This window comes from Ambystoma mexicanum, chromosome 4q (genome assembly GCF_040938575.1).
Source record: "Ambystoma mexicanum isolate Mex_15411 chromosome 4q, UKY_AmexF1_1, whole genome shotgun sequence".
In the NCBI taxonomy this organism is placed as follows: domain Eukaryota; kingdom Metazoa; phylum Chordata; class Amphibia; order Caudata; family Ambystomatidae; genus Ambystoma; species Ambystoma mexicanum.
This window is the reverse complement of record NC_090928.1, coordinates 521,239,152-521,260,281: the sequence shown is the minus strand read 5'-3', so window position 1 is coordinate 521,260,281 and position 21,130 is coordinate 521,239,152. Positions and strand designations below refer to the sequence as shown.

Below are 21,130 nucleotides of genomic sequence, written 5' to 3'. Positions count from 1 at the left end.
GTTGCCCCTTATGCACCCGGTGACCTCCATCAGTTTCTGGAATTCTAACGCCTCACCATCCTGCCATATGTCTCCCAGAGTGGCCAGGCCCATAGGTTCCCAGAATCTATGGACACCTTGTATCAATTGGGGGTCCTCTCTGCATAGCGCCGCCAACGGCACCTGCATAGAAAACAGAGCCGGGTATCCTACCATCCGCCATGCTCTATGCCAAACCTTCCAGCTAAGCACCAACAGCCGCGCCATCTCTAGTACCTTAGGCTTAGACAGCCACACCACCCCTCTAAGGAAATAGGGAGCCGGTTCCATGCACAACAGCCTGGTTTCAGCTGTTTCTTCCTCAGACAGCCATCTGGCCACGTATTACAATTGTCCCGCTAGATAATATAACTCAAGGTTCGGCAGGTTTATTTCCCCCGTCACACGAATTCTGTAATTTCTAAAGAGCCACCCTGTTCCTGGAGTTATGCCATATGAAGCCCCTGCACAAGCTGTGGAGACTAGCGAAGAAACGCCTAGGGACCCCAAGCGGGATATTCACGAAGAAGTGTAATAGTCTGGGCAGGACTACCATCTTGATTAGAGCCGCTCTCCCCATCATGGCCAGGGGCAGTCTGGACCAGAATCGCATGCTATTTTTGATGCCTTCAACTGCCGTCACCATGCTGTGTTTATATTCTTCTCCTGTCGGATGGTATATGTCAATTCCCAGATACCGGAACGTCCTGGTTCGCCAGGGTATTGGCAATACCGGCAAACCCCCTGGTGGAAGAAATCTGTATCTCCCTAGGAGGAACATGCTAGATTTCTTGGGGTTCACCGATATGCCGGAGAGGGCAGCATATCGTTCCATCACCTCCAGGATGTATTGTGTATTCTCTTCTGGGAAGCGCAGATACAAAGGTATATCGTCAGCATAAAATGAAATGAGATGCGGACCGCCTGCGGTGCGTATCCCAACTTCCCCGTATTGTTGTCTAAGACAGACAGCCAATGGCTCCAACGCTAATATATACAACATGGGTGACCAGGGGCAGCCCTGTCTGGTGCCCCTGCTAAGTTGCCATTTGTTTGAGATCGTGGGACCGTTTTAACCCTAGCAATTGGGGAGCTGTATACCATTTTAACCCACCTAAAATACCCCAGACCCATTCCATAGGCTTCTAACGTTGCCACCAGCCAGGGCCATTTTACTGAGTCAAAAGCCTTGACCGCGTCAAGCGAGACGATCACCAGCTCACCTGGGTCCCTCTCTGTCTGGTCGATAATGTGATGCAGTCTCCTATGGTTATCAGTTATATTCCTACCAGGGATGTAGCCTGTTTGATCAGGGTGTATCAGTTTGCCAATGACACCCTTAAGCCTGTTTGCCAGCACTGCCGTAAGAATCTTGCTGTCTTGGTTGAGCATCGATAGGGGTCTGTATGAGCCACAGTCTGTGCTCGTCTTACCCGGCTTTAAAAGCGGAATGATCATCGCCTCTCCTAAGGACTCTAACAACCTGCCTTGCTCATACGCCTCATTAAACATAGCCAGCAATGGGGGTAGCAGCTCCTGTTTGTAGGTTTTGTAGAATTCGCTCGGGAGCCCGTCTGACCCCGGAGCCTTACAAGTGGGCAGGTGTCAAATCACTAACTCAAGCTCTTCTATTGTGATTGGGGCGTCCAGGTCTGCCCGTTCTAGGTCGTCTAAGGTAGGCAGGCCTATGTCTTCTAGCATGTCCCGGATTTCTTGGTCCCCAGCTCCGCCTGGGTCCTCGTAGAGCCATTTGTAGTATCCCAGGAACTCGTCATTCACTCCCTCCTGGGTGTCCAGGATCCGACCTCCCTCCCCTCTAATTTCCCTGATCAAGGGCCTTGGTGCCTCGCTCTTATACAGCCAGGCCAGCAACCTTCCAGGGTTGTCTCCCCCTGTATGCTGCCTCTCCACATATTTCTTATAGCTTAGTTTACATAAACTGTCCCAATGTTTACAACTAGCTTGTTGAAGCTGTCTCATCCTGACCCCGTCCTCCCTAGAGGTGTCTCCCCTACGCATAATGTCTTCCAACTCTTCCTCCGTTACCCGCAGCACTCGTTCTATGCCCCCCTGGAGCCCTTTGGATTTTGACATAGCAACCCCCCGCACCACCACTTTGAATGCCTCCCACACAGTTCCCATAGATCAAACACTGCCAGTATTAATCTCAAAATACTCTGTGATCTCCTCCCTTAAATCCTCCCGGAATCCCAAATCCTGCAGAGCCTCGGCTCTGAGCTTCCACGTCGGAATCCGCGCTCTAAGGGGTTGGTGTTGCCACTCTAGAACCAGAGGGGAGTGGTCTGATAGCACCCTGGCCTTATATTCCGCGCCTCTCATCCCACGTACCAGATCGGCAGCGACAAACACGTAGTCCAGTCTCGTGTGCAGATCATGTGGCGCTGCATAGTGTGAGTATTGCCTATCTGCTGGGTGCAACTGCCTCCAGACATCTACTAAATCGTAGTCTCTCAGGAGGGCCTTGAGCACCTTTGCAGCCGGGGTGGGCTTGTCTAGCTTATTGTCTGACCTGTCTACCTTAGGATTCAGTACACAATTAAAGTCTCCTCCCCATAGGATCCCGCCACCCAGTAGGGGGCTAATCCTACCATACAGGGTCCGAAAATAGGCCGCTGCATCCTGGTTGTGGGTGTATAAGTTTACTATACTCACTTCCTGGTTTTCCAGCATCCCCCTCACAACAATCGGTCTGCCCTCTGGGTCTCCTGTGGACTGGAGCAATTGGAATGGTACGTGAGGTGCTACCCAAGTGATAACTCCTCTTGCATAGGCCGAGTATGTGGCACCCGCAATGCACCCCCTCCACTTTCTCTTAACCACCTCCAGTTTCTCCCTGGTGAGGTGGGTCTCCTGCAATAATGCTATGTCAACCCTCATCCTTTTCAGGTACATCATAACTTTATTGTGCTTCAAGCAACTATTGAGGCCCCTAACGTTCCAGGTAACCACTCTAAGGCACCCCGACGCCATAGATACAATATCCTGCCCCCCCTCTCCCCCCTCCTTCCCGCCTGATAAGATTCCCATATTGGCTCATTACCCACCCGCCCTCAACAAACTCCCCCTCCCCCTTTTCCCAACAACAAACCCCCACACACCACCCTTCCCCTCCCCTATCCCCTCCCAACCCCAACAAATGCCCAGCTCCATCCCTGGATCTCAGGCGACCCCGCTTCTGGTTCCGCCTCGGTGTGCCGAGGACAGAAGCCCGGCAGGGTGTCAACAGACTACCGGTAACCTAAGTAATCTACTCTAAATGGGGGTATGAGGACTAGCTCTGCGAGGCTCCCTAGCTGGGTTAAAAGTCTCAGTGCTCACGGATCATGTCCCATTCCAACCTGATCGTGCCAGCCCATAAGCTACATCTGTTGCAATAATCAAGTCCCATAGTCTTAGGCTGCGACACCCTCTGGTGCCCGCTCCAAAGGTTACTTATCTCTTCCTTCTACTTCTGCCATCTGGATGCCCGACTCCTGGGGGCAGCTCTGCGTGTTGAGCCACCCTATAGCTTCTTCTGGGGTTTCGAAAAACAAGGTTCCGTTTTTATGGAACACTTTCAGCTTTGCCGGGTAGAGCAGCATATACTTCACACAATCTTCTTTTCACAGTCCCAAAGTTCATGCGGCTACGTTGTACTAACAGGGTATAACCAGGTATGCGGTTACATTTGCTGTCCCTCTTTGTATTGTTCCGCCCTTACGGAAGTGTTCAAGGATTCTTTCTCGATCTCGATAGTTCAGGATCATGGCGATCACTGGCCTAGGAGGGGGGCCTGGCAGCGGCCTCCACATTAGAGCCCTGTGCGCCCTTTCCACTGTGAAGCCCTGGGACAAAACTCCTCTGGTTATCTCCTGCAGCAGCATAGATTCAATGAGCTCTATAGGGTTGGGTCCCTCGGCCCCCTCCGGCAAGCCGACAATACGGATGTTATTCCTTCGGGCATGTCCCTCCACCTCCTCCGCCCTGCATTTTAGGTTACCCACGCGTTGCACTAGGGCATGAAGGTCTGCTTTATGTTTTGCACAGTCCGCTGTGTTCGGGCCCACCTCTTTCTCCAGATTCTCTGTGCGTTCTGCCTGCGACCTGACATCTTGTCGGAGAAGGTTCACTTCCTCCTGCACTGCCTCGACTTTCAGCTCCAGTGCAGCTTTCAATTCAGTCATAGCCAGACCCAGTTTGGTCTCCCAGGCTACTTTCAGATCTGCGATCACCGCAAGGACTTCCTGGTTGGTGCCCATGGTGACTGCGCTCAAAGCGGGGGTTTTATCTTTGCTCCTGGCTCCTTCCGGGCCCAGCGGTGTTCTGGTGTACTCTTCCAACGTGGGCTGCTTGCTCTTCGTTCTTGATGGTTTGCTGGACATGGCGTTGTGCCAAAGAATTGTGGGCAAGCCTCCCCTCTCGCCAGCCCCAGCGGGACGAAACTGCTGCTGGCGCCTGGGCCCGTGCGGGCCTCATAAGGGGTGTCTGGGAGCCAATTATTAGCTACCGGAGTGGATTGTGCCCTCCCACGTAACAATGGAGCTTCACTCCGATCCTGCTAGCACGCGCTCGTACCGTGGGCCAGCCGAACTAGGCTCCGTGTGTCACACTGGCTGCGGGCTCAAGCAGGTCCACCAGCTCATCACATGTGTTTCTCATGTGTCCCTCTCATTATACACACTCCCCCGATTCATGCACGCTGGGTGACTGCTGCTGTTCAAGGTACTTGACTTCGAGAATCAATCAATGCCTATGGTCCCCGCAGCATCCTTCATCCCTCTGGCCTACCGCCTTTTGGAGCTCATCAGCTGGCCTTTCTACTCCCACTTCCACCATGGAGTGAGGGAGTGTGTACTTTATTGTGGTGCCACCAGACTAGCTTAAGTGAGGGAACGCTAGCAGTTCACAGATTTATCAGGCCACCTCACTGACCCATTAGAGTCAGTCTTCAAAAGCTTGCCGGTCCGCTCTTTTCCTCTTTCCTCTCCGTAATCACAGGCCGGCTTGCTTTTGCCATTGTTCAGCGCTCCCCAGCGGACTTTCGCCTTCGCAGCCCCGCGCCCACAACCATAAGGTCGGATCATACAGCCCGCCTTCTCACACTGTGGGGTGCCAGGGCCACCCCCCTGTTCAGGCCACGGGGTCCGGCTGCTCAGTCCCTGCCCTGCATGCGGGCCCAGCACCAGTCATCCGATCTGATGTCCGCTACAACATACAGCGCAACCCGGGCGCTTCTCATGCCGCCTCCGGGCCTCCACCGAACACCCAAGTCTACGGGGCCGGAAAGCTTGTGGGCGGGCGCTACGATGCCGGCGCTGCAGTCCCCGGCTCCCGGCGATCCGCGTAGGACCGGAGTCTGCCGCTCGCTCCCACCAGCCCCAGGAGGTATGGGGCGCTTCTCTGTTCTGGCCGCGAGGTCCCGCTTCACCTGCCACAGCTCGGGCGCGGTCCTAGCACCGGCCGCCCCTCCGCCTCACGCGTCCTCCTGTTCCTGTGCATTTGGGGCAAACCGGAGCAAATGTGCGCATCGGTGACACACCGAAAGGTGTATGTTCGCCTCACTCGGCCGGTCACACAAGGGGTGCCGCTGCAGGTCTGCATGTTTCGTCTTCTTTGTCCTGAGCGGCCGCCATTTTGTATCTTCGGATCTCCATCCCCGGGAACTTCGCTTGCCCTTAACTGGTGTTCCTTTGGTTGTGTGGACTCCAGATTGTCAGCAACTGTGCTGTATGTGTTCATAAACTGACGCCTATGTTTCCATCTTCAAAAGGCTAGTGCAACTGCACTTTTTCACCGGATGAATTCAGGATCAACAGGAGCTCCTCCAAGAGCACGTCTGCTCACATGGCCTTCTAGCCACGCCCCCTTATAGCAAAGCTTATTGTCTGAATCGGGAATTACTCTGCTCACACTCACTGCTGCTCGCACTCACTGCTGATCACATTTTCAATTCTTAGTCGGGCCAGATTATTTCTGGTTTCCGGGGTTGGAAGAACATGGCCCTTAGATTGCTAGTTCTTGCACGAGTGCTGTGAAGCAGGATGGAGGCTTTAGACATAAAGCATTTTGATTCTGCTATGACCCATGCACACTGTCAGATTGGGAGCAAAGGGTTATAAAGAGAACATCAATCTAATCCTATGACACAGAAAAGTTGGTAAAGGGTGTAGAGATTTTCTAGCCTGTTCTGTACAGAAATGACGTTCAGAGAGGTACATATGAAGGGGAGCATTCAAAGGGTGGTCTTACAGTGCTCAGATCTGTTACTTCCTGTGCTGTGGGGGTCCTTCTAGCCCGTTCATGATTCAAAGATATGTTATGTTATCTTGCATTTGTATAGCCGTTCCTGCCATAGTTTATGGCATCAAATCGCTTTTGCCAGTCGAAAGGCAAAGGAGAGGGGCGGTGCTGAGCAGCATCGAATACGGATGCATAGATATTGAGCTCCGATCCCCAGCGATATGCTGCATTTAATAAATCCTTTCCTGGACCATCTACACCAATTTCCCTGACGGCGGAGGGTACCTAAAGAGGGTCCTGGCTAAGTCTGGGGCACAGCAGGGGCTGATGATATCAGCAGCAACCCGACTGAATATGATCCGAGAGGGATCTTGGCGTGAGGCCTTTACAGACTTCTGGACGGATGCGACCTGAGCCCACGGCTTGGCAGGGCCTGTGACGGCCACCTGCCGGCAGGCTGCCCATATAGGGTAGCTCTGTGATGAGATCTGCCCTGCTGGGAGGGTGAGCCGTTCCCCAACCCTGGCCAGCATTTGAGGACTCCCGGTGGTGGCTGCCAAGAGCCCCAGGACCACAATTATCGAGCGTCATGGGGGCTGAAGCACTTCACACTTGGGGCGCAGCTGGAACAGGAGATGGCGCATTGGTAGCGTGGTGCTGTAAGATCCTGTTGTCCCTGCAGAAGATGGTCTGTCGGTGCCCAACTGCGGTGAACTCCTACATGTGGAGCGGAAGTGAGGAGGCACTGTGCTCGCTTGGGGGCTGGGTGCCTGGGCGCTCCTGGGCATGGGAAGCGGCATTCAGGTCCTGATACAGGCTGACATCCTTGGCTATCGCTGGTATAGGAAATAGACTGTTTGAAGGAGACTAACCTCAGGTTGGTGATTGCTCTGGCACACAGTATTGGCAGGTTCACTGGGCGGCTTATTACAGTTGTAATTTGCACCAACAAAATCTGTATTGGACCATATTTGCTTCACTGGTGCGGAAAAGCGCATTCCGGCGGGGTGTGTCTATGCCATGCCCGAGAGGGGCTGGTAAGAGGAGAGGCCCCATGGATTTGTTCACGAGTACACCAGCCAATGGAGTCGGCTCCACTGGTTGCACCAGTGGATGTACAGACACCGCAGGCCCAGACGGATCCTGTCATGGTTGCTGTACAAAGTGTTTTTGCCGCAGTCAACTCGAAATTGGATGATCTAGTAGCCAACATCAACTCGCTGTGAAATACTATCGATAAAGAACAAGTTACTTATCCGTGGTAACGTTCTTTCGACTGGATGTTCCTACCACGTATTCCTCATCTTATGATATCTCCATATCCAGCTTTAGCTGCTGTCGAAGCAGCTAAATCTGGATATGAAGATATCATAAGATGAAGAATATGTAGGAGGACACAATCCATTCGAAAGAGGACACATTACTGAGGCAGAAACAAGGATCAGAGATCTGGATAAGGTGAATCATGACCATGAGAATGCAGCTAAGAGGCCTATGAAGCAGTTTTTTGAAGATCTTTTCAAATCTGTGCTGTGCGCGGAACACTTTTCAGCACAATTTCTCAGAGCGAGATCATCGTGTGCTGGCCCCACCTCCGAAGCCTGGCACACTACCACGTCACCATCGCCAGGTTGCTAAATTACGGAGACCTAGATCGCATACTGAAACTTTCTAGATAATGTGGTGTAGATGGGGGCCAAATCTGACCCACATGCCCCCCGCACGACTCTCGACATGAACACAGAGAAACAATAGATGTGCCTTGCTCTTAAACCCATCACTCCAATCATCAATGTATCACAAGCGTATAAAGCGATATTCCTTTAGAAAACAATTCAGACCATACCCAATTGATGATTTGAACGACATGGAATTGACATCAATCAATCAGGTCGACTGACTGGGAAATCAGAACCCAATGACATCACTGACATCACGATGTAGCCTTGCTTATACATGAAGTACAAATTCATCCATTCATGAAGCTACACAAACCTGCAGTAGTTTATTGCATATAGGCACGAAGCACATGCTTATGACCCACATAGGTAAGAGGACGAGCACATATACATCTCTCTACATTCATATCTTTGGCCAAAGCTGAAACCGCAAGATCGATGCAAATAATTCATCTGTTTAGCTTGCACATGCTTGACTGCCAGTAACATGGAGAAGCCGTGAGTAACACTATAGAAGTTACAGGCCTCTGAAATTAACAAGAAGGGAGAGGAACATTCGGGAAACACAGACAAGCTGATATGATTGCTGCAACACGAGGCGAGCAGAAACAGGAGACCCAGCCAAGGGTGTTTCAAGACCCTGGCTGTTGCTGGCAGCACCTTGAATGTGTGGTAGTTGATTCTGCACAACCACCGCTCACAGCTACAATGAACAGGTAAGACCACATGTAAACCTAAAAAGGATGCAGACGAGTATGGGCTAGACCATCCAGAAGGCGTTAGGTGCTAGTTTGAGACATAGTTCACAGCATCTATCCCTCATGCAGACTTGGTTAAAGTTCTCCCAAGGCATGAACACGATAAGAACAGGCAACCATGGAAGAGAAAAAGGTGGAAGAAAGAAAGCCCCGAGGGCACATGATGAACACACACCTCAGAGTACACCACAGAAAGAAAAAAAGTGGCAAAAGAAAAGCACTGTAATGAGGATAAAAGAAAGCACATGGTAGAAAATATCCTCACCCAGCTCGGTCGAGGAAAACGACAGTTGGCGGGAGCAGTCCAGTGAAGAGAAGATGGAAATGCTGTCATCGTCCAGTGAAGATAAAGACAAAAAAGCTCTAAAGGAAAGAAAGACTCAGTAAAATCAGAAGGAGAATGGAGGCCACTTTGACCTAGACACCCATTCATACCTGGTCATCAGAATGGAAGCCACGAACAAAAAAAGCGGCATACTTGAGGAGGTTGAGAACACCACTGGCCCAAAAAGCCAGAAACAAACTATGGAATAAGTGTCCCAGACCACATCTGGCAAAAGGAATTCAGGAAAACACCTAAAAAAGACAAAATAATGCTCACCTGCATGGGCAATTATACTAAACACATGAAGACACAGCTTGATGGATCTTGGAAATCATTCCAAGATAAATTACTAGATGTGTTGGGACCAATTTCATAGATACTCATGCTGGCTGATAAAGTAAAATAGAAAAGGAAGGAGCATCGACTCTACGATTCTGACAAAATGGGCCAGAAAGCTATATGCCTACTGCATAATACCAACAGTACAATCACAACAGAAAGGAAAATGGCCATCATAACAGAAATTGATCCTATTTCAAGCAAGCAACCAACATAGAAGGCAGCAAGCAGCCAAGGGCAAATTATTTGGCAAATCATTCAAAGAAACCCCTAACAATTTCTTTTTAATTTTATTCATTCTTTCAGACTTTGTCCGTCCCCTATTTAAGAAACTGCAGTTTAGTGAAAAATAAACATGTGTTACTTGTTCTGTTTTGGTCGATTTTTATATAAATCACTAGCTTAAACAACTTCGACTACATATACTGTTGTCCTATTTCAGGGATATGTCTAAGTTGCATTGGACATTGTCACTTTCTTGGGGAATTTGCAAATCACTTGCTCAAACCTTACAGGAAACCAGCTCAGCAAAGAGGAAAAAGCAATGAAAGGCAGTTATAAAGATGTGCATGGGTATGCTAAATATTCGCCTTAATTCCATGGAAGGAGCACTGTGCCCAAAAAACGCTCACTGACAGCTGGCAGTATTTCTATGTCAAGTAGCATTGGAGTAAGGAGGACATTAAAAAAGTTCAGTGTGTTTCCTATTGTAAGCTATTACAGATGGAAGCTTCCAATAAACCATCCCAAACATTTGCAACCTCCAATTTAATTAAGCACCTCATCCAGTCCCATCACGACAATATAGAGGAACCCTAAGCAAAGGCTAATTTACATCAAAATGTACAAACCCATGACCTACAATCTGCGCACAGGTATCTGCTGTAGAAAAGCACGTCTGTGTCACTCTCTTCCACTTCTATAGCTTCCTCTGTTCCAGCAACCTCCACCCAACCTCTTGCAATCCTACCTATCCCCAATCTGCACGACTGCAGTGAATGGATGTTAAAAAGATGTGCATCGGTATGCTTAAAGGCATGGTCTAGTAAAAAATGTTATTTAAAAAATAGATAGGCAACATAAAAAAAAAATACTAGCATTCTCTTTTTTAAAACTTCCTATGTAAAATTTTGAGCTATTCAAGCTCAAAATTCGCAAACAGAAAGGGGGCAGTGATGGGTGTGCCTTGTATTGAGGAAGGTGGCTGCTTTGCAGAAAAAAATGTTTGCTAAACCTAATTTGCAACAATTTTGCAAAAACGTTGTCTGGTAGTAATGCAGACAGTCATTTCTTCTGAGCATGCAATGCACACTTGGTACAGAGCTCATTCCTTTTTTAGCAACTGTCACCATTTCTGTGGCCCAATTCCAACAGTGGTCCCTGTGAGCCCTGCCAGGGTCCCCATTCTTTTGCAGGGGGCAAAGCAGTAACGAAGGGTAGCTAGAGGGGCAGGACAGTCAGGGGGTGATGTCACTGGCCTTGGCCGCCTGTCTCCCATGTGGGTGTTTTCTCCCCCAAGTTCAGCAGTAGGTGCAGGGTGCCCCGGCAGTGTCCCCATCCCTTCCTGGAGGGGAAAGCTGTAGCGCTGGCCTCTCTGCCTTTTTAGTTGAGTGCCCCAAGGTCACCAGTGGTCCTGGAGCTGTGGCGGAAGCTCTCAGTGAAACTGTCGGAAATTGCATCCATTTGTGGTGAATGGCGCACATTCTGTCAGGGTGCCTATATTCAGAGAGCATACAAAGCACACTTGCTGTGGAGTTCTTTTCCTCTGTCAGAATACTTACCCTGCCAAAGTGTAATGGTGCTGCATGTGCAAGTCACTGTACCACCGTGCAGTGCAATCGGTGGCCCACAGGAGCACAAACCTTCTGTGATGACAATTGCGCCAGCACAACTGTCATTGGCACAAGGTGACATACTGTGTTCTGCTTGAAAAAACTTTAAGAGACTAGAGGGAATATTTATCTGAACCCTCAAAACGTCAAAACCACTAAACATACCACACTAATGCTTAAAGGGTCCCTTGCCTCTCCAGTACCTTCTTCTAACTCAGTCCTGCATGTTGTTTAACTCATTAGATTACAACATACTTATTCCAAACGTTTTTTTTTATCAAAAATATCAATTTATTTACTCTCAATAAAAACACCACTAAAAAATACATTCACAATTATCTCAACAAAGACAGCATCTTGCACTTTTGTCTAAGTTCAATTATTACACATTTGCCACTTTTTTTGGTATCATTGGCCACAGACAACTTCTACATAACATTCTATTTTCTAATACCTATCTCTGTTATTAAATAGTTCATCAGTAGAAGACAAATTTTTCAGTTTTTCATTTACTTTTTATATCTTCTCCTTTCTTCACTGGGTACTCTAACTTCCCCATAAAAATCGTTCTCTACTCATTCACACTTATGTCATTCACACATCCTTTCTTTCTACAATCCACACTACCCAACATGTTTCTTTCCTTTATCAGTTCTCATAATTTCAGGAAATTCTTCAGGGGTTATATTTTGTATAGCAACAGTCTGTTATGTAGTGACTATTCGGTCTTCTTGTATTCTTTATACTTCTTGGTCAAGGCTCATGTGTTCGGTTCACATCTGTTTCATTTCTGGGCCAGAGTTCCACAAGAAGGTATCTGTGAGAAGCAAGTGTATGAAGAATGGATTTAATTATTAACCCAACTTCTATGCAGTCTTATTCCTACATTCGGGGTATACAATTTACCATGAGAGAATATATTCTTCCAATTCTTCAGTACTAGACATGCACTACTTGGTAAAGGACATTATCACGACACGACGTCTTTTCATAAGGTGGTTTACCGTTTTTCTAGTGACCTACCCTCTCTATTTTTTACCGTAATTCCCCTGTTCTTAAAAAAGGGGCATTTGATAATTTATTTAGTTTCCCAACGCTCTCACCCTACTGTTGTGGTACACTATTTACCTTCTGGCTTTTACCTGCAGGTTGTTTATTTTCATCCATCCAGGTATCTATCTCTAGGTGCTTCTTAATACTGTGTTCTGCACCTCGTTCCCCCTAAGAAAAATATGCCCTTTATGTATCGACCTACTGTTATCTCACATGAGAGGTGCATGTCAGAATGGGGGAAGTGTGTGTCTGGGATTGTCACAAGGGCCATTTGTTGACACAATCGCTGTGCTATTTGGTAAACTGTAGGTCTGGCCATATTCATGGGGGTTTACTTGTTTCCATTTCCTAGTGAGGATGAGGGTTGTGTAGATAATTGGATACTCTTTCATCCAAAGGGCTGCACGATTTTTCTGAGGGCCAAACACATCTGGGTCACAAAGGGATTACCTCCCAGTGCATTAGTTGGGGGTCAGGTGGAAGCGCTTTCACCAGCTCAGAGGAGCCATCAGCGATGTCCAGCCAAAAGGAGATGCACCCCCACTGACCTTACAGTGGTGCACCTGGGAGGAAATGATTTGGCGTCTGTGGGAGGGAAAGGGATACAGGAGCTGCTCATGGAGGAACTGGAATGGATTGCACAGAGGTTTCCAAACACTGGTGGCTTGGTCCCAGATAATTTCCAGGAGGTTTGTTTTGTGCTGAGGGATGCCATACGCCCACTGGTCTTATTTCCATTTCCAATCAGTGTGCAGTCCAGCCTTCCGTGGTGGTAGATGACTGAGAAGTGTCCTGTATCTGGTGGAAGGAACTGAAAAATTTACAGATAGCTGCCAGACAGTTTGGATGTGTTATTGGTAGGCAAAGCACTGAATTTAATTTTTTTATGTTTCCTTTGCAGTTGCGGCTACTGAAAAGCTATCACTGACTTATGTAAGTACTACATATATTACTTGGTAATGTTGGGGTGGAGGGCTACTGTGGTCGGAGGAACTGTGGCTGCAGTGTCAGTGGTATGGGTGGGAAAGGGTAGTGGGGAGGTTCGGGGGCCAGTGATGGGTGTGCCTTGCATTGAGAAAGGTGGCTGATTTGCAGAAGGAAAAGTTTGGCCGACATAAGTAGCAGCAAACCTTCAAAAATGTTTCCGTAGTTATGCAGATGGTAATTTTTTTTGAGCATGCTATGCACACTTGGTACAGAGCGCATTCCTTTTACTGCAACGGTCACCATTTCTGTGGTCCAATTCGAGCAGTGATCCCAGTGAGCCCCACCAGGGTCCCCATCCTTTTGCAGGGGGAAAGCTGTAACGCATGGTAGCTAGAGGAGCAGGACGTTGGGGGGGGGGGGGTGATGTCATTGGCCTTGGGCGTCCGTCTCCCAGGTGGATATTTTGTCCCCCAAATTCAGCAGTGGGTGTAGGGTGCCCTGGCAGGGTCCCCATCCATTTCTGGAGGGGAAATCTTTAGTGCTGGCCAGGCAGAGATGTAGGCTGGTGGTGGTTGATGTGTGTGACCTTGGCCGCCTCTCTGCCTTGGTAGTCGAGTGCCCCCAAGTTCACCAGTGGTCCTGGAGCTGTGGCCGAAGCACTCACAATCAAAGTGTCTAAAGTTGCATTCATTTGTGGTAAATGGGGCACATTCTGTCTAGGTACCTATATTCAGAGAACGTATAAAGCACACTTGCTGTGGACTTCCTCTGGCAGAGTAGTCACCCTGACAAAGTATAGTGGTGTAGCATGTGCAAGTCACCTTACCACCGTTCACAGTGCAGTTGGTGGCCCACAGGAGTAGAAACCTTCACTGATTACAATTACGCCAGCACAACTGTGTTATTGGCACAAGGTGACATACTGTCTTCTTCACCTCTTTCCCCTGAAAATAATGTGCCAAATACGTATCGACCTACCGTTATCTCACATGAGAGGTGCATGTCCGATTGGGTGAAGTGTGCGTCTTGGATTGTTACAAGAGCCATGTGTTGACGCAATCGTTGTGCTAATTGGTAAACTGTAGGTCTGGCCATATTCATGGGGGTTTTCCTGTTTCCATTTCCTAGTGAGGATGAGGGTTGTGTGGATTTTCGGCCACTCTTTCATCAAAAGGGCCACAAGACTGGTCTGAGGGCCACCCACATCTGGATCTGGAAGGGATGCCCTTGCAGTGCGTTGGTTTGGGGTCGGAGGGATGCGCCTTCATCAGCTCCGAGGAGCCATAAGCGATGTCGAGGCAAAAGGAGATGCCCCTCCTCCCCCAGACCTTATAGTGGTGCACCTGGGTGGAAATAATTTGGCACCTGTGGGACGAAAGGGGGTACGGGAGCAGCTCATGGTGGAACTGTAATGGATCATACAGAGGTTTGCAAACACTGTGGTGGCCTGGTCCCAGATGATTCCCAGGAGGGATTGGAGAACTCCAGGGAATGCAAGGGAACTCCTCTGTGAGGAAACTCAATGGGGAGCTTGCCAGACTGACAAAGGGGAATGACAGAATTCGGACTATACACCATGGCTTCATCAAAGGGGAAGTGATGTTTCACAGAGATGGGGTCCACCTTTCAAAAAGAGGCATGGACCTTTTTCATTGAAGACATTTTGACCTTTGCCCAGACGCTATTGTGCGTGGGGGAGGCCAGTAACTGATGGACTAAAAATGTCAGTAAGTATGGTGACTGCGAGACTCCCACTTCCTCGCAATTGATTTCTGTGCATTGCATGTCAATGTATTTTGTATATGTAGATGCTGCTTATTTCTTTGCTACCCATCATCACTTTCATCAAACTAATTCCACTTGCTTGCCCTTGCATTAATTTGGTCCTTGTGACCTTCACCATTCCAACACAGAACCCTATGTGAATGTGCAGGTGTTTTTGTCAAAAGTGTGCTAGCAATTGTCTGGAAGAGCCTGCCATGTAATTTTCTTATCTTCCCAGTCTGTGTCTTGATTGCCTCTGGCTTTTCAACTCACCCAATCACTTATATGTTGCATGGTTGCTTCTCATCTCCATTTCCCATCCACCAGCATCCCATGGACGAGGGGATGGTGCAACGCACGTTGGCTGTTTGTGCATTGGTAGTGTGAGTGCAATCTTCATCCCTACACTTGTATTTGTGTAATGTATAGCGCAACAGTACATCGTCCGTAGTTTTTTTGTTGTCTTTATTTTAGGTGCAGGTGTGTTGTAGCTGTCTACCCACTTGTAGGAAAGCAGTCAGCTGGTCCTTAGCATTTCACGCGAGTGTTTGCAAAATAATACTCCATTTCTTGTAGCGTGTTGAGAGTACCTCATATTGCAGAGGGCTGCTACAGTTTCTGAGCAAAGTCTGGACCTTTTGGCGTACTTGTGTGGTGTAGGTTTGTGGCACTGAATACCACTAACTGTACTATGTTCCATACTTTGAGAAGCACACATACTTATTGTTTCAGTCTTCATCTGGTCTCTGGGCAGTGAAGGGTTCCATAGCAAAAGCACTCATGGCTTCTCGCCGATCAATGTCTGGTGAAGAGGCTTTTGCTGCAGTGATGGAGTCTGCCTCGGAGCAAGGCACAGAGGTGGATATGCAATCTGAAACAGAAAGTGCTTCTGAGGGTCAGCAGGAAAGTGATTGGGGAAGTGAGTTTTCAATGGATGAAGGTTCCGGCGCCGCCGCCTCCTCCTCATCATCATCTGATGACGAAGAGCATGACAGAGTACATGTACCTTTGTGCACACTTCCCACACGCAGGGGACCTGGAAGGGGGAGGGGACGTGCAGGACGTCCACGCAATGTGCCAGTTCGTGACATGGCTGAAGAGTCGCAGTGGGTGTCTCCAGCAATGGCTCAGCCTTTTGTGCCCCCTTTAACTGGTATATCTGGGTGCACAGTGAATACAGATGGGTTTCAGCCCATTGATTTTTTCAACCTTTTTGTTGATGATGGGTTCATTGTAGATGTGGTTGAGCAAACCAATTTATACGCTGCACAGTTCTTGAGGTCAAGGGGTCCCACTCTGAAACCCTAGTCCAGAGCACATGCATGGGTTCCCACAACCGATGTTGAGTTGAGAAAATTTTGGGCGCTCATCCTGCTCATGGGAGTATCGCAGAAGCCGGCTGTCTCAATGTACTAGTCTACTATAGTGGCACATTCTAGCCCCTTTTTTCCAGCTATAATGAGTAGAAATCAGTTTCAAGCACTGCACCGTATGTTGCATTTCAATGACAACTCGGCAGCATTACCCACAACTGACCCAAACTTTGATAGGCTCTTTAAACTCCAGCCATTTCTGGAGCACTTCAGTCAGCGATTTGCAGAGGTGTATGTTCCTAGCCAGAACATATCCATTGATGAATCGTTGGTGTTGTTCAAAGGTCGCCTAGTGTTCAGGCAATACATTCCTAGCGAGAGAGCACGATACAGGATAAAAATGTACATGTTGTGTGAAAGTACCACTGGGTATGTCAGCAGCATGAGAGTCTAAACTGGCAAAGACTCCACCCTAAACCCTCCGGTCTGCCCAGCCCATTTAAGGACATGTGAGAAGATAGTTTGGGATCTTCTCACACCATTGCTCAACAAGGGTCACCATTTGTATGTAGACAATTTCTACACTGGAATTCCACTGTTCAAGGAATTGTTGAATGTGAGCACACTGGCATGCGGTACAATACGCAGTAACTGGAAAGGCCTCCCCAGACAACTTGTGTGTAAGAAGTTGGCCAAGGGAGAATGTATGGCATTGCGGTGGGATGAACTGTTAGCAGTGAAATTCTGTGACAAAAGGGATGTGTACATGCTAAGTACTATTCATGATAAAAGTACTTCAGCAGTCACTCCGCGCGTGCAGACCCGGCAAGTGTGGAAGCCCAACTGCATTCTGGACTACAACAAGTACATGGGTGGAGTAGATGAAACGACCAAGTGCTCGAGTCATACCGTGCAGAGCGCAAGTCGCGCTTCTGGCACAAAACGTTGGCCACACGCATTGTGCATATTGCAACGTACAATGCGTATGTAGTGTACCGGGCAGCTACTCCACAAAACAAACTTTCTTTTCTGAACTTTGAAACAGAAGTTGTTAATTCTCCGAGTATGGGCCATGTAGAAATGTCCTCCTTTCAAGAGGTAAGAGATGTGGCCAGATTGCAAGAGCAACACTTTGGTGATTATGTTCCTCCCACAGCCACGAAGTCACAACCTTACAGAAAATGTAAGGTGTGTACAAAACAAGGAAAGAGGAAGGATACTCTGGTGTACTGTCCCCAATGCCCTTCCCACCCAGCCCTCTGCTTTCAGCCTGGTTTCCTTTTGTATCATACAAAGGAAAAATATTGGGAGATCGACTGATTTCCGAAAATGGCCATCATTCCTTGAAGGGGACCCTTAGGCTCTGAATTTGTGCATGTCTTATAAAGGAATGGCACTCCTGCTCCCTGGTCTGGAGGTGTACCTTCAATAAAAATGCAACAGTATTTCAACTCACTTCACTAGATTTAGCATGCTTTCATGAGCATTGCTAGTCCTGCTCCCTCTACTTGAGGCCTGCCTTGGAAAGGCACACCGCTGCCGTAGCTTTCCCTTGAGCCCTACCTACGAAATAAACTTAAGTCCAGCTCCCTCAGCTCAAGGCGTGACTTGCAAAGGAACGCAAATCAGGCTCCTTCCATTACAGACCTGCCTTTCAAAGAACATTCATTATGGATCCCTCCAGTTGAGGCGTGCCATGACCAAGAAAGGAACTCTATTGTGGTTAATTCCCCTTTGGTATGCTTTGGCAAGCAATGCTAGTCCTGATCCCTCCACTTGAGGCCTGCCTTGGAAAGGCACACCATCCCAGTACCTTTCACTTCAGGTCTGCCTCAAAAGGAAAGGTCAGTCTAGCTCCCTCTGCACGAGGTGTGACTTGCAAAGTAATGCCATTCAGGCTCCTTCCACTACAGGCGCATCTTGAAAAGGAATGCCACTCCAGCTCCCTCCACTTGAGGCGGGCCTTGGAGAAGAAGGCAACAGCACTCTGGGTCACTCCCCTTTGGGGTGTCTTGGCAAGGCACGCTAGTGCAGCTTGCTGCACTTCGGGATTACCGTAGAAAAAACGTCAGGGAAGCCCCCTTTGCTTCCAGCGTACATTGGAAAGGAACCCGATTCCAGCTCCTTCCACCTAAGGTTTGGCATTCAAAGAAACACCAGTCCCGCTCCCTCTACTTGAGGGGTGCGTTGGGGAAGACCAGAACACCATTCAGGTTCCCTCCACTCAAGGGGTGTCTCTTGAAAATAGTACACGCCACTTTGGCTCCCTCCCTTGAGGTCTAAGTGTCATGAAAGTGGTACTTGGAAACAAACTGTATGGCAGCAGTGTCTTGCATACTTTGTAACATCCTGCCTTGTTTATTGTTATACTGTAAGATGTAATTTCTGTGAATACACTTTCCCAGCACTGCAGAAATGATTGCCATGTTTCAGGGTGTGTGTTTTGTGTGGGTACGGTTGAACATATGAATGTTTTAACAGAGTGGCTAAGGGCATACTTGAAGTTGGTGTGGAAGACAGCGCCTGTAGGGCAGGTAGCCAAGTGAGCCAATATGCACTTGCGATCAGTGTCCACATACCATTCTAGGCACGTAGAGGTTGAATGCAGACACAGTTGCTATGCAATTGCTGACAAATGATGTACAAGGTATTGCTAGAGACAGTTGCATTGTGAGTAGATGTGTATGCTATAAGTGTGTAGATATGCTCAAGTGTAGATGCGCTTGCTCTGGCGCAAGTGATTTGGTAGAAGTGCAACTGCTGAAATGGATGCCTACTGACTGCAGACACGAAAGGGGTACGAATGGCCAGTGATCCGGTGGGTGCCTTGTCGTGGCATCACTTCTCACAATGACAAAATCCTTGTGCTACACAAGGAGGTTCGTCCTTGTGCTAAATCCCACCTTGCCTGTGCAATAGCAGTGTGACTGGTATGTATGAGAAGTGTGAGGAAAGGTGCATGTGAAATGGCTTACTGACAGTACTTTACTGTTTCCTGAACGCACTAAAGAGAACTTACTGTACAAATGATGTTCCCATTGTCACTCAGGAACGACACCCGCGCATGAGAGGTCTGCCTCTAATTGGGACACCTGTGGGAATGCAGGAAGGTAGGACATGTGTTGTTGTCAGCCTATTCCGATGGCTGACCAGAGTGAAATTTGTGGGAATTGTTTATATCCAATAAATTTCAGATACATTTCCCTCTGCCCACCCACCGAAACACGTTGCTGACAACAGATGTCATACCTTCCCGCGTTCCCACAGGTGTTCCAACAAAAACGGTACCTCACATGTGTGGGTGCACCAATCTAGCCGCAAAGGGAAAAGGCTAACCCAGTGGTAACCACAAAAGAGTTTGGGGAGATAACCTACAGATTTGGTCCTAGGGTGTCCAAGCCACCAAGGAAAACTGGGAGCCCCATGCATTTCTGAAAAGAGTGCACCAGTGGGAATCCACAGAGGTCCAACTTGCATGAAGTGGACCAGAATGTTTTACCCAGAACCCCCGACAAAATGAAAAATGTGGGTTTTTTGCCACATTTCAGCCTTTACTGGGGCTTCTGGGTAATACATTCTGGGCCGATTTGCGCAAGTTAGCCCTCTGCGGATTTCCACGGGTGTCCTCTTTTCGGAAATGCATGGGGTTCCCTGTTTTCCTTGGTGGCTTGGACACCCAAGGCCCATATCTGTATGGTGTGCCCGTCTGGAAAAAGTGTGAAATTCAGCTGTCAGAACATACTTGGGAGCAGGGGTCTTTTAGGCTTTCCCCTTGGCGCCCAGGTAGGTGCACCCACATATGTGAGGTACTGTTTTCAACAGGACACCTGGGTGAACGCAGGACGGTAGGCCATGTGTTGGTGGCGGTGTGTTTCGGTGGGTGAGCCGAGTGAAATGTGCGGAAAATGTGTTTTTTCCCCCCACATTTCGGACTTTGCCGGGGTGTTTGGGTAATAAATTCTGGCCCGATTTGCGCAAATCAGACCTCTACGGATTCCCACGGGTGTCCTATTTTCGGAAATGCATGGGGCTCCCTGTTTTCCTTGGTGGCTTGGACACCCGAGGCCCAGATCTGTATGGTGTGCCCATCTGGAAAAAGTGTGAAATTAAGCTGTCAGAACAGACTTGGGGTTACCTGTGTTTTAGGCTTTCCCGTTGGCGCCCAGGTAGGTGCACCCACATGTGAGGTACCGTTTTCATCGGGACACCTGTGGGAACGCGGGACGGTAGGCCATGTGTTGTGTTTGTGTGGTTTAACGTTTTGACCCATTTGCTGGTGCCCTTTGTCACACAACGCTTTCATTTCCCAAATGTGCCTTACATTTATTCGCTGCTTTAGGCACCATACACACTTTTGTAACCCGCACAAGTCACCTACCCTTGAAAAGGTCTGCGTGTGCCCTTTCAAAAAAATGTATGCTTGCCGTTCCTCACCACATTGGTTTTCCTGATTTACACATACTAAGTACGACTGTTCAGGCCGTAAGCATAAAACTCCTGTGTACCATGGCTCAGTGTTTGGCTTGTGGTATTGCTTGTTTTGTAAAACACTACCAAAAATGTGTGCTTTCCTAACTGCAAGAGTCGGGGGAATGTAGCAGAGCATTGCTTTTCTCAAAATTCATAGAAGACATTGCCGTACCAAGGCAACCATGTCCACCACATACCTTTTTTCTGTCATTTTCCCGCTTTTCCCGCAATCTATGGCATTTTCCCCTACCTAGTTGTTGCCCGATCTATGCAAATCACCCCTTCCTAAACTTGGGATTTTGTCTACTTTTCAGAAATGTATGCCTTTCTTTCCTCCAATTCTGTTTTCCTACCCCTTTCTTCCATTCCGTCCATGCATGTTCAATTGGCAAAAATGGCCAAAATCGCCTAC

The 21,130-nt window shown here is 48.4% G+C and overlaps 1 protein-coding gene across 4 annotated transcripts in view; it reads right to left on the bottom strand.

Annotated features, from left to right (window-relative positions):
- The window catches only part of RALGAPA2 (Ral GTPase activating protein catalytic subunit alpha 2), a 3,672,963-nt gene that overhangs the window by 736,726 nt on the left and 2,915,107 nt on the right, over window positions 1–21,130 (bottom strand). The window contains exon 39 of one of the 4 annotated variants that reach the window (XM_069608072.1): window positions 11,549–12,008. The exons of the other annotated variants lie outside the window; for them this stretch is intronic. Coding sequence (XP_069464173.1) covers window positions 11,965–12,008 — 44 coding nt within the window. The 3' untranslated portion in view covers window positions 11,549–11,964. Of the gene's footprint in view, window positions 1–11,548; window positions 12,009–21,130 lie in introns of those variants that run through there. 4 annotated transcript variants of the gene reach the window in all.